The 15,278-nt window shown below is 47.7% G+C and overlaps 7 protein-coding genes across 7 annotated transcripts; 2 read left to right on the forward strand and 5 right to left on the reverse strand.

Annotated features, from left to right (window-relative positions):
* Nucleotides 1–80: 80 nt before the first annotated feature.
* On the reverse strand, nt 81–1,993 carry F5891DRAFT_1067908 (uncharacterized protein). Its single transcript, XM_041363171.1, has 7 exons — nt 1,753–1,993; nt 1,541–1,704; nt 1,255–1,490; nt 1,044–1,202; nt 835–960; nt 592–764; nt 81–511 (listed from the first exon to the last, which is right to left on the reverse strand). The coding sequence occupies exons 1-7, from the start codon at nt 1,893–1,895 to the stop codon at nt 331–333; spliced, it is 1,182 nt and encodes a 393-aa protein (XP_041218595.1). The 5' UTR covers nt 1,896–1,993; the 3' UTR covers nt 81–330.
* Nucleotides 1,994–2,544: 551 nt separating this feature from the next.
* F5891DRAFT_1131401 (actin depolymerizing factor) lies at nt 2,545–3,295 on the forward strand (the record flags this gene model as incomplete). Its single annotated transcript, XM_041364663.1, has 4 exons — nt 2,545–2,553; nt 2,741–2,994; nt 3,079–3,209; nt 3,264–3,295. 4 exons carry the CDS (start codon nt 2,545–2,547, stop codon nt 3,293–3,295), a joined length of 426 nt encoding a protein of 141 aa, XP_041218596.1.
* Nucleotides 3,296–4,102: 807 nt separating this feature from the next.
* On the forward strand, nt 4,103–6,417 carry F5891DRAFT_1117200 (uncharacterized protein). The gene is made up of 2 exons (XM_041363814.1): nt 4,103–4,610; nt 4,667–6,417. The coding sequence occupies exons 1-2, from the start codon at nt 4,593–4,595 to the stop codon at nt 6,221–6,223; spliced, it is 1,575 nt and encodes a 524-aa protein (XP_041218597.1). The 5' UTR covers nt 4,103–4,592; the 3' UTR covers nt 6,224–6,417.
* Nucleotide 6,418: 1 nt separating this feature from the next.
* F5891DRAFT_1067919 (uncharacterized protein) lies at nt 6,419–7,376 on the reverse strand. The gene is made up of 2 exons (XM_041363172.1): nt 7,126–7,376; nt 6,419–7,062 (listed from the first exon to the last, which is right to left on the reverse strand). Exons 1-2 carry the CDS (start codon nt 7,273–7,275, stop codon nt 6,484–6,486), a joined length of 729 nt encoding a protein of 242 aa, XP_041218598.1. The 5' UTR covers nt 7,276–7,376; the 3' UTR covers nt 6,419–6,483.
* Nucleotides 7,377–7,935: 559 nt separating this feature from the next.
* On the reverse strand, nt 7,936–10,029 carry F5891DRAFT_1067922 (pheromone A receptor-domain-containing protein). The gene is made up of 5 exons (XM_041363173.1): nt 9,656–10,029; nt 9,249–9,602; nt 9,060–9,197; nt 8,562–9,006; nt 7,936–8,502 (listed from the first exon to the last, which is right to left on the reverse strand). Exons 1-5 carry the CDS (start codon nt 9,741–9,743, stop codon nt 8,157–8,159), a joined length of 1,371 nt encoding a protein of 456 aa, XP_041218599.1. The 5' UTR covers nt 9,744–10,029; the 3' UTR covers nt 7,936–8,156.
* A 1,700-nt stretch (nt 10,030–11,729) lies between these two features.
* Nucleotides 11,730–12,847, reverse strand: F5891DRAFT_963558 (GPCR fungal pheromone mating factor; the record flags this gene model as incomplete). Its single annotated transcript, XM_041376017.1, has 4 exons — nt 11,730–12,193; nt 12,238–12,372; nt 12,424–12,600; nt 12,649–12,847. 4 exons carry the CDS (start codon nt 12,845–12,847, stop codon nt 11,730–11,732), a joined length of 975 nt encoding a protein of 324 aa, XP_041218600.1.
* Nucleotides 12,848–13,047: 200 nt separating this feature from the next.
* F5891DRAFT_1067933 (uncharacterized protein) lies at nt 13,048–15,015 on the reverse strand. The gene is made up of 2 exons (XM_041363174.1): nt 14,494–15,015; nt 13,048–14,446 (listed from the first exon to the last, which is right to left on the reverse strand). The coding sequence occupies exons 1-2, from the start codon at nt 14,846–14,848 to the stop codon at nt 13,491–13,493; spliced, it is 1,311 nt and encodes a 436-aa protein (XP_041218601.1). The 5' UTR covers nt 14,849–15,015; the 3' UTR covers nt 13,048–13,490.
* Nucleotides 15,016–15,278: the final 263 nt, after the last annotated feature.

The following is a 15,278-nucleotide window of genomic DNA, read 5'->3' on the forward strand; positions in this document are numbered from 1 at the left end:
CTTCACACCCTAAATGAGGAAGCCTGCATTCGATAGCAGTGCCTCTTCCCCTACTACGGCTTAAACCCTCCTTCCCTACGGTTCAAACATACTCATATCAATTCCATATCCCACTCATCAGTTCCCTCTATGTCATGAACAATCTGCATCGTGCCTCAACGTGCTCGCAAACCACCGTTATAACCTTCGTATCTGATCCGGAACCGTAAACGTGTTCCTTCTAAAAATTCATACAATGAATGAATGCATGCAGCATGTCACATCGATCATTCTTGCTCCGGGATAATCTCCTTGGCACTCATTTCTACCTTACAGGCATGGTGAATATACTCATGCCGCCGCAGACACATGTGGTGCCATCCTCTGCTCCACACTCCCCAACTTATCTATCCACGCTCCAAGCCGTGTCGTGAGCTCGCCTATTTGTGCGCGCGACAGAACACGAGGCTGGACCCACGTGATACGCGCTTTTTGATCCACCTGGTCCAAGGAACCTCGAATCAACTTGAGGCTAGCAGGCAAGTACCGATGTCAATTAGATTATCAGCACATGTAACGCCCATATTTCAATTCAACGAAGAATGCACTGACCTCAGTGCTTTCATGATGAGGTGTTCCACTTCGTCTACTGGAAGTCGCGTCTCCTCGGCGATAGTCTGGAAAGACATCGTTCGGTCATTCGCGTTCCGTTTGAACACTGATTCGATCAGCGCCATCAAACATATCTTCTGTCGAAGGAAGGGGTAGTTCTCTTCCAGAATCGGCTGTGGCAGAGCTCATTTGTCAGATTGTCGGCTCGACTCGGTACGAGTCTCCGCAACAACATGCACGTACCTCCTGCGGGAATAGTGGTGCCAATGCTTCGAATTTGCCAATGTTGCCTTCGTTGAATGTGAACAACAGCTTCTTGATCCAATCATACTGCGTGTTGTCCAGCGCGTCGAGTATTGGGTGCATCAACTAACACCGATGAAGTCAGTCAACGATCATCCTCAGGCTGTGACCGATGAAAGTGGGTGTTTCAAATTCACGTATCTGCTTACCAGCTCCCCAAAATTATAGATAGTGTCGCCGAGGAATGCCGAAATGCCAAGGTCGTGCGCGCGCAGCAAACGTTCTTCTGAAGTAAGATCTGTTGCTACATCGACACATGCCAGATACAGCAGCGAATGTTTATAATACGGCGCATATTCTGCTTTGGCCTGTTTCGGGCAAGTTAACGGGGCGAATTACAACGTTCTCGAAAATTCTTGCCTTATAATAGTCAGCGGCAACTTTGTAATACGAAGCATTGACGGCAGTGTCGACCCCTTCCAGTCGATCGAGTGTTTTCCAGGCAGTATCCATATCCGTCTTGGTACCCTCTAAATCACCGTACACCAGCTTTGCATATGCAATATTCGCAAGCAGCAGCACGTATGCCTCCTGTGATGTTTCGGCATCAATCCGTGAAAGTAAGGAGTTGAGGAACAGAAGCTGGCTTTGCGGGTCTTAACGGAACGTCAGGTTGGATCATCTAGGAATTGGGGGTCAAACCTACTGTCGATCTCCTTCGATACTTTAGTTCCCATCTCCACGAGTTTGAGTTGGTTCAGTTTGGACTCAAAGTCGCGCACGAATTGCTCAAACACGTTCACACGGAAGGGTCGTGACAACGGGTGGTCAAAAAACTCATATAGCTTGAGCGTCAGTTGGTGCCATAGTCTGTGTGATCGATGAGTAATGAATATACTGTATTAATCACCCTCTTACTTTCTCGTGTGGAGTTTGCCGAAAGATTCAAAAAATGGATGGAGTTCCGCTGGCGTAGCTGACAGGGCGGTCGCAACGAACTTATCCAGATCCAGTTTCGGAGGTTTGGGTAGCTCTACTGGTACTGATGTAGATGACGGCATGGTTTCCTCACTACAAGCAATGTGGCCTGTGGTTAATGTCCTTGTAATTTATGAGAATTGAGTGTTGCGGTGAAATAGGCGTGACGCGTACGTTCTGTGCCACGCAAGGCGGAGAAGCGTGGTAGCGATAATTTGGCCATGTTTGACAAGAGCCTTCAAAAATAACACCGTCAAATAGTACAGTGTTTGCCGCCTTGTCACGGACTGCTGCGATCCAGATGATGGTGATTGCGAGTCAGTCATGATGACTAGGTATGCCTAGACGGAAAGAAAGTTAACGGTCAGGGAGGAATTCCATAAACTTAGAGTCTTCTCATAGACTAAGCATCTACAGCACATCGCCTGTGCCAGCCATAATAAGATTGTACCCACTGTCAACAGACCCACGTGGTTTCGGTACATCAGGCCTTTGGAAAGAAGGACAGGTTCCTGTGGCATGGACTATACATAGTAACTTATATTTTGTGAATTGGTACCAATACCTGTGATGGTAGAACATCAATCAGTGTCAAAACGCGGTAACTTTGACCGTCAATATATACTTGCCACCATCAATCACCGATAGCACTCTTCCAACTTACATGTCCCTCATGGCGTCGTAATTTTCGAAGTACTTGGCTGCGCAGCCTGCACTACACCTTGACTTGCCATGACTGCGGTCCGCGAGCGCAGTATCACGTGATGTGATTGTTAGATCGGAGCTGGCAACTGCCGTTCCAGTATCCATACCGCATTTATCTTGATCGCGATTGTTTCCAGCATACTGCATCTCTCTTTCATTATCTTATTCGATATGGTGAGCAACACACGCAATAACAGGGCTTATCCTGATAGGCTCTCGATAGTCGTCCGGTGTGACATCAGCTCCCGAATGCCTCGAGAAATTTGCACAACTGAAGATGTCCAAATCGCTGAAGTACATTTTGTTCAAATTGAACGATACCCGAACGCAGATCGTCGTTGATAAGACTTCGGAAAATCCTGACTACGATGAATTTCTGGACAACTTGCCTGGCGATGGTTGCAAATGGGCCGTCTACGACTTCCACTATACGTTGGAAGATGGGTCGCAGAGGAACAAGCTCTGCTTCTTCTCCTGGTAGGTCCACAGTTCATCTGGCCGATGATTCATTATTTTGAGGCACCAGTTTAACTACTTTGCATGCTTAAATCGTAACCACAGGTCACCAGACAATGCACCCATTCGGGCAAAGATGGTCCACGCATCCTCAAAGGATGCACTACGGAGGTCGCTAGACGGGATTGGTGTGGAGATTCAGGGAACGGACCCAACGGAGGTTGCATATGAAACCGGTCCGTCTTACCTATGTCAATTACCAGGTCGCGATTATTGATCACACCATACAGTCCTCGACAGGGTGAAGCGCTTCAGCCGATAGATAGTTGTACCACTCTAGTTTGATCTGTGATGTTAGCTGTGAGTACTTCTCAACTGTTCTCACGTTGTCAGTCTTATGAATATGTCTCTCAGCAGAAGATGCACATTACTGTAAACGTTGTTTTGATGTAGTAATCGTGAAGATAGTTGTATAAAGCTGCAAAGGATTCACACTACGGTACGAGCAGATGTAGTCAAGACTTTTCCCAATTATGAAGCGTCCCGAATCCTGTCGATCGATGCTTATAGAGCATCATTGCGTAGTGAACAGCGTCGAAAGTGGAATATCGTGCCTGGTAGACACTAGATGAGAATGGCTGGTAAAAATATGCTTACTGGCGAAATCAGGTATGGCCCTCCAGCGCTTCAGCGTTGGATGTATTGAATTAATGCTGTGTGCTGAACCTATTTATAGTACCTAATACATGTCTTCTGGCCTTACGATACCAAGTAAGGGTCACGACAATTAATCTCTGATGGCCTTACGTTGAACGCAGCCCGCCGCGGCATCAAATCTGTAGTCTTTCGATGGCTTGTAGTACTACACTCTTGCAAGGAGACTTTATCGGCTTCCCTTATCTCGCACACTACCTCACATGGCAGCTCATACAGCGCCGCATTTTGTGCACAGCTTCCCTTGTTTTTGTAAACTTGCGGTATATAAATATCTCGCTTGTAAGGCACTTTGAAGAACTAAACTTGTAATCCGGCAGCATTACAATGGCCCTTCTTGTTCCCTTCTTCCGACATAATGCACATAAATCAGGGAGCGATTCTTCGGGCCTCACAGAGTGATCCACATTGTAAATCACTTCCTGCTAGCAAGTGCAGAATTATCCAAGTTATGTGAAAGGTTCATCTTGTTTGGCAAGAGCCTTCAGAAATAACAGTACCAAATACTTCACAACGGCACCTATGCCAAGATTGACCGATGACCGGGACCGGTGGAGGTGTCAGGCTGGGTGCGCCATGTATATGTCAACGGCGTCAAATCCAAGCCTGGGTCGTGCGCGCGAGCTGTTCCTCAAGAACCAATCCTCTTGGCATGTGGTGGGTACAACAAGGAGCCAATGACAAGAGATCTTCGAAGTTATCCCATGCAAGGGTTAAACACGTAAAGGTGGAGGCGAATTACACCTAGATGGAAACCGCATTGCAAAGTGCCCCATGAGCCTCGTGCATTTCTTTTCTTCTCCCCCTCAAACAGCGACTCCTTCAAAAAACGGGACTGCGATAGCGCAAAACTGTCTCAACCAACAGCCTAAAAACACCATCAAGGCGTTTCTGTCTCTGCTGCCATGGATCCAAAAATACCGGTATGTGGCACGGATCTATGGCACATATATGAACTTGACTCAACTACTTCCTCCAGACATCCATCGTACGACTTTTCCAGACGAACTGTGTTCCCTCTCCAATGGATACGCAGCGTATTAGCTGCCTCCTCGCAGAACAGACACTTGAGCTTGAGCTCATTAGGAAGGAACTAGATCGCGCTCGTGCAGAGGTTTTGCGCCTCGAGGCTAAACATTTTGGAACTATGGAAGTGGTCCAAAAATTGGAAGCGCTTAGATCTCCCGTCCGCCGCATGCCAATAGAGATCATGACAAAAGTCTTCGAACAATGCGTTCAGGACGAAGAAAATCAGGAGCCTGATCCTCTTCGGGCTCCCTTGTTATTGTGTCAAGTTTGCGGCGCTTGGAGAGACCTCATGTTCTCCCTACCTTGCTTGTGGAGGAGACTCAAGGTTGGGTTTCCATCCCTAACGCCAAATTGGGAGAACGTCATGCAATCGAAAATTATGTCCATGCACGTGTGGATCTCGCGCGCGAAAGCCCTTCCGATTTCCTTAATCCTCCAGCATCCGAGCAGCTCTCCGATCACACCGGGTGATCTTATGTCGCTTGACAAGGAGATTTTGACTCTCGGATGCCGCATTGAAGAGCTTTCTCTCAGATTTTCACCATTGGCACTCAGCTCCTTGTTGACATTCACCCAAAGTTCACTCCCGCACCTACGGCATCTTGAGCTTCATAACAGCAATCCCCTTCCTAGTAGTAGCGACAACCCACCTCTATTGTTTCTTCATGATGCACCCAACCTCCGCAGCCTCTCCATTGCGTGGGGTAGTCTCGACACCGCCCAGTTCTGCGTCCCTTGGAGCAAACTGACACAGTTGTCTCTTCAGTATGACGCCAGCCCCTACTGGAATCCCGTCCACAACGACTACCTCAATCTGCTTCGTGAATGTCCTAATCTCAAATGCTGCTCTATCGGAATAGGAATGACAATACTCGATGCTGATACAGATGCGGTTGTACCTGTTACACTTCCAAACCTCGAATCAATGAGAGTACGCCTCTTCTGCCAAACGCTCTACACTCGCCAGTTCTTCGATGCGCTCCACGTACCAAAACTGCACACATTTGAATTTCAGAACGTCAGTCTTTCTATGGGTGCGTTCGCTAGCCAGACGGAACCCCTTCCCTTGATCTCCCGAAGTGCGGAGACTCTCGAGAACCTATCCTTTGACACAATCAACATCCCAGATGTCGACATGCTCTCGTGCCTCTCCCAGCTTCATCACTTGAAACACCTACGTTTCCTGCCTGGCCCTCTTCAACTCAATCACAACCTCGTGGACAGCCTCATTTTATCCGGAGCGCCTCAGGGCACCTCCATCTGTCCTAGACTCGAATCATTGAGTCTCAAATGCTCAAAGCGTGTTTCTACGGACAGGGTGACAGAGCTTGTAGAGTCGAGGTGCAGTGCTAGTCCGAAGTTGGAAGAATTTTGCTTGCAAATCGCAGCATTTGACTATGGGCAGGATTCACGAGACAAAACAATTATCGAGCTGAGGGAACGTCTGAATCAATATGTGGAGGGTGGATTGCAGCTCCACCTAATGAAGGCAAAGCCGACGGGTTGATGTGATGTTGACCCTCAGTTATTAGTTGTGCGTACCACACCCTTTTACTAGCTTCTCAAAAGTCTCTTGTTCTCTCCATTCCCATTCACGATTACTGACGCATTTACATATCCCGTACCCCTGATGATTATTTCTTGCCTCGCGGAGCGTCTGGTCAAGATTCCTTTTCTTCTTTCATAATCTCCTCACAATCCAATGATAAAGAAGTTGCTCTTGTTGTATTTTAATGCTTTGATGGTGTCTTGAATAGATGACGGTGATTAGAACAACCATGGAACTAGTCTATAAGGTACCCTGTTCATATAACTTTTCCACTGGTCTCCGAATTTTCCCTGCAACATCGCCTCCTCCTTCTGGATTCGCCCGCGCAGTCCGGAATAAAGCAACCCAAGCAAACCTGCCCAAAGGCATCCCAAAGTCAACCTGACCCCCTGGTCTGACGAAGGAAACACGCCCGAACAAGAAACCATCCATGACAGAGTGTGCAAATGGCAAAGCAAGACGCCCAGAAAAACACACAGTCCACCGGTGTAGCTGGGGTGTCGAACGATGGAATAAGGGCCAGACGTGACCAGCTTGTGATCCTGGCGGATACTGAGTTCGAAGGTGAAGAACCTGCCTAGCGTGGAATAGCACTGAAAACGAATGGCGCTGCCGATGACGCTCAGACAACACCCAGCTACAAGTGCGGTCGACGGCATTGTACGGTCCGAGCTCGATAGCGGACACAAGTCACTGCGGACTAGAAGGGCAACGAGCGATTTCGGAATCGCGGTCGATTCCTTGCCCGTTGTGTATGCGAGGATGATGTCTGACAAAGCGCAAACGCCGATGATGCTCTTGGAGGGCAAACGTTCAGTTAAACATTGGCAAGATATTCTGGAATTCGCGCAGGGAAGTACCTTCATCAAAGTGTGTATCCAAGGGGTGACGACTTCCAAACCGGTGGGATTCAAACGTTCCTTTGCAGAAGGTCTGGGAGTCGGGGGTGTTATGGCATAATACTGCGCTCCTGTGGCACAGAGAAGCAGGCAGATCTTGGCCGCAACCATACCGTCACTGAACCAAGGATAAAGACACAAGCTACATAGCCTCGATACTGTCACCTGGGGCACATCGTGAAGTCTCCACGTGTCTTTCCACGATGTCTCCGCTGTATGTATGTTGAAAACAAGGGTAAACACTCGTTCTTCACCTGCAAGTACAACTCCCATTCCACACCTCATGTGCCCGTAACACTAACTGAGCACGACGGCCTACTTTCTGGTACCTTCACACGTATCACTGCGACGCCATTAATACTACCAGAATCCATGACCCTAGTCGGGAATCACACAAGTTGGGGCCTGGTCGCATGTTCACCACACTCACGCTGTCACCAGAAACCATTTCCAATCATAAGCCTCGTCCAAACCAGCACAACAAAGGATTCATCAGATGAACTAAGACGAACCGGATCGAAGCAGTCTTCTGGATCCCTTAGATGGCACGACAGATCTCAAGAGAACTAAATTATCGATCATCACGCCAAGAGGACTGCGCACGAAGCGTTGATGAAGTGCATTGGTACATAGTCAGGCCTAGGAAGCACCCTGCAAATCAAACCATATCTCCATCCTGTGTTGACGATGTTTGGGTGATTGTTTTGTGGGCGACTGTTTTGATCGCCGTCGGGTATGAAATCCCAGCGTACGTACTCACGGATCCTTCACTTCATTTGAAGATGTTCGATTCGACCTACGAAGAATGCTACATCGTCTAAATATGTCCCGACTCATACAAATAGTCATAAGGTACTTGATGGTCGTGGGTATCAAACCGATAATAACCGAGTGGTTACGTCCAGACTCCGGAAAGCTAACAATACAATGAAACGATGATACAATGAATGATAGGACAATGTAAGAAAGCCGATCTCTGGTGTGAATATGGATCATACGATATCTATTGAATTACGCGCCGATTCAGGTGAGTCGGCGACAAGCCGGGGAACTGAGTTGATGTCAAGCGCGGGGCCTGCAACCGCAGGTGCGTTTGGCAGTGGGACTGTCTGACCATCAACAGGTGTGGTCGGAAGCGACTCCTTTGATACCGAACCCGCGGCGGTTTGTGTTGGTATGTACGAAGCCTCCTTGACATCGTCGAATGCCATGTTAAACTCGCCAACGGAAATGCTGGTGGAGAATGAATTAACAGAATCGCGCTTCTTTTCGGTACGTTGAACGACAAACACGGGCAAAGTGCCAGTGCGGCTGTTGTATGCCATCTCTGATTTTCCACTGGAATAAACATTTGCTCGTCAGATCGCATCATTGAGTATTAAAGTGTGACAACATACCCAACAGTCCAAGACCCTTGCGACACAGTACCAGCGGTCGAAAGACCCACGCGCTTCGCAACTGAAACGTAGGCGAGGCGGTAGTTCTTCCTGGCCTCATCGGCGAACCCGAAGAAACCAAAGAATACGAATGCGCAGACGATGAGGAGCCATCGGCTGAGCTCGAGCGACAACACGAGATCATCGTTCAGGCGCCAGAATTCTGATGCAATTTGTTCGACGCGAGAGAAGTCGTAATGTGCGTTGGCCCAACTGATCCAGGGGTAGACTGGTTGGGCAGTAGCATTGAGGTAGACGACATAGGCACCCATAGGAACCGTGCATAACATCTCAATACCAGCGAGACCCATGAGGCGGAAGTAACGACTGGAACTCAGGTTCTTGTTTACAGAAAGGAACTCCATGAACTGAGCCCTTCGCTGGGCTAGTTCGACAATAGTGCGGACTGCAATACAAAATGATCAGCGTCGGAATAGGCAAATATCAGAACAAACGTACCGCAATAGTAAGCGGAGATGCATCCAAGGATCAAGGGCCATGTAAATACCAATACAAATGCAGGAGGGGTGTTAAAAGTGGCAGGATAACAGCCAATTTCCTCAAAAATATTGAACCGATGGCCTTGTACGATATATTCTGGAGTATTCTGTCAATGGCAGTACGACTCCATTCGACAAACGAACGTACGCAGAATCATCTCCAAGACGGGGATACCAGCACCAATAGCCAGATCGGTCATGATGTCGCGTCTCTTCTGCGCCCTTGTCTTTGTGACCGAGGAAACTGATGCGATGTGGTAGAGACGACGGTTGATGCAAAGCGAACAAGCGGGGATGGCAACGGAGCTCCCGATCATGAATTTTGCGGCTACGAAATAAACATGAGTCTTGGCAACGAGAACAAGAGGAAAATTCTGACAGATATCACACCACACGGGAGCCCAGTTAATCACATTCGCCCTCCAAACGATGGAGTTAATGAACTGGATTAGACACGATAGACCGGTCCAGATCATGTAAAGACAAGTTCCAGTGTTCCATGCTAAAGCATTGGTCAGGTCTTGAACGCCTCAAAGATAATATATAATGACTGACCTTCCAAATGCCAGGGAAGCGGAATCATGCAGCACAAGAATCCGAGGAAAGCAAACATAGAGAACACCCAGTCCGGTGAGTTGAACATCTTAACAACGCAGTTGCTGACGCGCGACGTGAAGACAGGGGCGACTTGTTCGGAGGACACTAGCTATCCTGTGATGGGGCTGAGCAGAGGGAACGTGAAGCTAGTATTCATAGCCTTGGGAAGCCAAGCTATTAAAGCCTTCGAGAGCACAATCCGCCTTGTCATCTAATTTGGACATCCCCTTGTGTCCGGGTGTAATAAAATTTGTTCAAACTTTGAACACTTTGCAAATATCGGCATTGCCTTTTTGACCCACAAACTGATGTCTATATATGAACATATGTTTATTTACCGAAAAGGTAAAGCGAGGAAGCGCGAGGGAAGTGCGCTCAAATGGCGCACCGAAGGGCTTCGATGACAGAGTACGGCATGATCCGACGTCCCATGATCATTAGATATCAGAAAATCGACCGATAACATAGTCAGAGCGTCCCGGAATGGAAGTTGATACACATGGAATCGTGGTCCATTAGCATTGTACGATTAAATAGGACTGGTCAGTGATATTCGGATCCACTGGCGAATTCTGCACTCACTAACATCCTTGTTCTCATTCAAAAATAAGTGGTACCGTGAGGCTTGAACTTTGCGGGAACTTTGCCATTCTACATCTGAAATGTAGAATACAAAGTGTTACCAAGGAGTAGGGCGAGTTGCACTGGACGCCGCCGGACAATCAAGCCCGCCGCAGCAACTTCAAGGACTGACAGCAATTATACAGCACGGATGGTGTGGGTTCACAAGCAAAAGGATTCCTCAACGACGGCCCTCATGAACGCTATAAGAGAGTCTCTGTAACAATAGCGATAATCCAAAAGCGACGACAATAAGAGCGGTAGTTGCCGTAATCGAGCGACTCGGAGAATTGCCTTTTTCAGTATGTTTTCTGCGTTTCCCATCAGCATGCTTCCCCTATAGACAAATCCGTGGTCCATGTTGCTATGTAGGCAAATAAAGATAGTTTACTATGACGACTGGCCAGCATCCCGGTATTACCTCAAAACGGATACTTAGTTCAAAATCTTTAATATCTCGACGACAAAACTGTCATAAGCACAGCGTTGGTTACATTGAAACGGGCCCTCAAGTTACTGTGACACCACAACAAAGAATCCATACAATTGAAAGCAGGGAGAGTAACGACAAATACATCATAAAAAGTCGGCAACATATTGCGTTTGATACTACCCGACATAGGGGCAATGAGGTCGCCGGGATAATAGATGAGATATGTAAGAAAAAAAACGGCCAGTCAACATTCCGATACACGTTGGTTATTGATACAGACTGTTCACCAACACAACAGAGAAAGTCATACAAATATTTGAAGGCGAAGAAAATAACAACAAATGCTTCAGGACTCGGGAACATGCAAGCAAAAAGTCAACGACATATTCTGTCCGACACAAGGTCAATGACCGCGAAGGACAACGGAGGGGGTATACGAGAAAAGAAAATCAACAGCTCAATATGCTCCTTGGACTTCCCTGACCACTGTCATGTAGACAGCGTTACGATTCTTTGGATTCCTCGAGTAATTGTGCGGCACTGCGGACCCATAAAACGGCAAACCTTCAATGTGGAGAAAGTTCATACTGTGGGGCCTCGCCGGGCGTGGTCGAACAATGACTGTTGATGGGGGTTCGGGCCACTGCGTCGAAAGTAAAAAAAGTTGTTGCGGATCAAAATTTGATTGGAGAGAATTGTGCGACGACGAGATAACAGAGTAGTTGGAAGGTGAATCTAGAGGAAGGAGCGCGGGATCAAGGAATTCAGGATCTTCTTCCAATCGTTTCGCATGTGTAAGGTCGAGTGATGGGGGCCGCAAGGGGGCAGGCGAAGGCGGAAGAGGTTTATCACATGGATAGCCATGATAAGTGCATGCTGTAATAGATTGAGAGGTGGTATTCTTGAACTCGAGGACGGTCAGAGACGGAACCGGTGTCAAGTCGCTGATGAGACGCATTCAGGAAAAACCTGCTAGTGTTACAAAGGAACGTACCCTTCTGCCATAGATGTACCTTTGAGTTCAGCGATACAGGTAGATCGTCTCTGAAAAAAGCTGAGAACCTTGCGCATCACCTGTACAGCCTCACGCAATCGACTGCGCCCCTCCCCTCCAAGCACAAACAATCCGATGAAGAAGAACGATTGCGCGACCATGATCGCCCATTCAGTGATGAGCATCGCAGTGATTGATTTAGGTGTCGCAGCGGAGCTGAACGACGAAACCTCCGTCAAATCTCGGGTGAAGTCCGCCCATGGAGCCAGCCCTGAGCTTAGATTAAATGACATGGCTACTACGGTCGCGGCGATGGTGCAGATGACTTCTGAAACGGCCATACTGACGAGCCGAATGTAGGCTCCAGAAGTAAGCGAGGAAGATGGACGTGTCCTCGAAAATTGGACGCCATGAAGGAGAAAGTGACGCCAAGTAATGCCTGCAGAGGCTCAGCTTCGTAAGGATACGAACCGTAGTGAAGTCACTTGCCACAAAAAATTATAGTAAGAAAAGAAAGTGCAAGCGGCGGTATCCAGACCACGAACAAAGCCACCACAGTGGGATATATCGCCGAGCGACATCCAAAATTTTCATACACATCAAAACGTCGAGGTTGAACAATTATATCTATCGACGATGTCAATAAACATTGTGGGGGAACCCGTGGCAGGTACGCACGCAATGCTGCATATACTAATGGAACTCCGAAACACATTAAACATTCAAGTAAGATACGGCGTCGCTTTGTTACAGAGGCGGATGTCTGACAGAAAGACGCCATCCGTTCCAGGTGAATACAAATGCAGAGGCACGCCGCAGGTATCGCTACATTTACAGCTGTTACCAGCGCTGAAGCTACAGGAATTATGAGCTCTCGAATGGAATCGATATCAAAACACTCACTAATGTCACACCAGAATAAAAATGGTATTTGGTACGCCCCAGTCCACTGGAGGGCATCTATAGCATTGATCGTGTTTACAACAAAGAGCCACATTCCAATAGACATTGCAGCAATGTTGCCAGCCCGACAATACCAAGGCAATGGAAAGAGAACAAGTGCCGCGGAAATGAACGAAAGTATTGGTATCTCTGTTTGCATTTCAATAATGAAAGAAATCTGGGGAGACAAAAAGGGCATACAGATCTCTGTGATGGCCTGCTGCATTTCTTTTAATCAGCGAGCTGCGCCTTTGACAGCAGTATGGGATTAAGTACAAGGACACGATGCCACAAAATCTGTATACTTGACTTTTCTAGATCTGATAAGCTCTCGGCCGAAGAAAGTACAAGGACACATACCATGGCATACTTCACCGAGGAACACCCATATGATAGGGGATAATTACAATCAGAAACATCAAGCAAATGCCCCGATAAGGCATGTTCTAAAGCTTTGAGCTTAGAAGACCGTGTGATTTTTGTACGAGGGAAGCTGTACAGGTAACGGTATAGAAGAATAAGAAAACGAGTCTCACCTGGTACAGACGTCTGTGGTAAATTATAGAGCAGCCTAAACTTCAGGGAGATACGACAAAAGTCTGCTTACAATGGGATATTGATACAAAATTCGACGCACGAGCGTACAGTACGGTTATTCCTGGATACCATAATAATTATGAGGCAAAATGGATCATCCTCGGCATATCAATGCGGGGATAAAATGCGAGAAGACGTGGGAACAAGTCCATGCAATGCTAATAGAACAATTGTTGTGAAAAATGGGCCTTGAGCGGTAACACTGTTTAAAGAGAGGAATTGGGCGCGTTGGGCGCATATATGCGTCCCATGAGAAGATACGCCACTACCCGACGGACAGGTAGGGTTGCAAGATCGCCGATGCGCAGGGCGAATTTTAAACCTGGAATACGGAGGTAGGGAAAGCGATATGGAGCTCTCTTGGGTGTGAAAGTGGCGCCTTCTGGTATCGTCTCAAGCTTAGTGCCAGTACGGGAACGACCGATTTTGGGGGAAGGACGAGGAGATGGTGGGTGTTTGTCTCGGCGAGAGCTGCGTGCCCACTCAGGAAAGACAAGTCCAAGTGGTTCAACCAAGGTTGCGTGGAATGCGGAAGCAAGATTATAAGATAAAGCCGAACCGTGCACTGAAATCTCCTTCCTTTCCAGTAACGCTTGCATGTTCTGATCCAACGTCGCGAGTTTTGATTCCTGCGCCGAGTAGAAAGCATCATTCTTCCTCTCCTGTTTCCGTAAGCATTTCTCTATCCCCTCGACGGCTCCCTCCACGTGGTCAAAAACGTCTTCGGTAAGAACTTTCACGGTGTCGTTACATTTATTCAGCTGAGTCTCTAATTCGGCGACGCGCGCAATTAGAACTTCAATCTGCGAGTGCGTGTCTGGTGAGCTGGCTGGAGGGTAGTGAACGACAGTATGCAAATCTTGTGTGCGTTGATGGAGACGTTCTACCGCGTGTTTCCAAGGTCGAATACCGGTGGCGAGAATGAAGAGGGAGGTACTGAACCATGATATAGTCTCCGGACCGGCCACAGATATGATGACGATACGAAGGATTGCGACTCCGAGTAACGGCGATAATACAGTGAGGAACAGGTAGAAAAACTCGAGCTTGCGTAACTCTGATGAAGCAACTTCATGATATGGATCTTGCTCAGATGTTTGACGAGGTGGGAAATCAGGGGAACGACGTCTGGGTCTCGAGAGATGATAGAGGCTCCACGGTACTGTGTATACTTATATTTCTGTTTCAGAATGAAAACAAGGCACTTACCTTCGATAATTTGGTGCAAATAGAATATCAAGAGAAGGATGAGAAGGAAATTCTTGACGTGATCTCCTCCTGTCAACCAATTTCCGATGGGCGAAACTAGCGCAAGTATGACCGAAAGGTCAAATTCATACCACCCCTTACTACTCTCGGGTTCAACACCTGAGGACCTTTCCGAGCTCCCATTCTCCTCATGCGGAGGAGTGGCCGAAGGGAATCGGGCAGAAGTTCTAATCGATGGAGAGGGCATGTCAGAGCCGGAAACCTGGCTAGACTCACTCTCTGACTCCTGATCAGGCGGGGAAGATAAAGCTCTTGTGTCAAGAAATGATCGTTTGACCTCCGGATAGTGATCCATGGTTTCGTGACTGAAGTTAGGCGATAAGCTCGATCGCGCCAGAGAAAATAAAACGTCCCAGCCGTGAGATACGCAAATGAGTTTGTCGTCGCCTGCTACCGAACGCAAGAGAAGTGGTACGGTCGCGGTGGTGCGCCGCGAGTGCGTGAGCAGGAGTGGTGTTTGTGGGATTATATAATCAAGAATGTCATTGAATTTGCATTAATATGTAATTCTGATTACTTCAAATTCAAATTCATGCCATCATGGTTCAGTGGGAGCGTCGGAGCTCATGCGAGTTTAGATGGTGGATACAGGACCTCTATTGTCTAATACTCAGAACCCTCATATGATTCCTCGTACCACTATCCCTCTGACATTATGCATACCTTCAAAAGATACCCCCACAAGTCGGCAGGTGACACATTTTTGGCAGGAAAACGTTGGCAAT

The sequence above is a fragment of the Suillus fuscotomentosus genome (assembly GCF_016647785.1).
Source record: "Suillus fuscotomentosus strain FC203 chromosome Unknown F5891scaffold_110, whole genome shotgun sequence".
Taxonomy (NCBI): Eukaryota; Fungi; Basidiomycota; class Agaricomycetes; order Boletales; family Suillaceae; genus Suillus; species Suillus fuscotomentosus.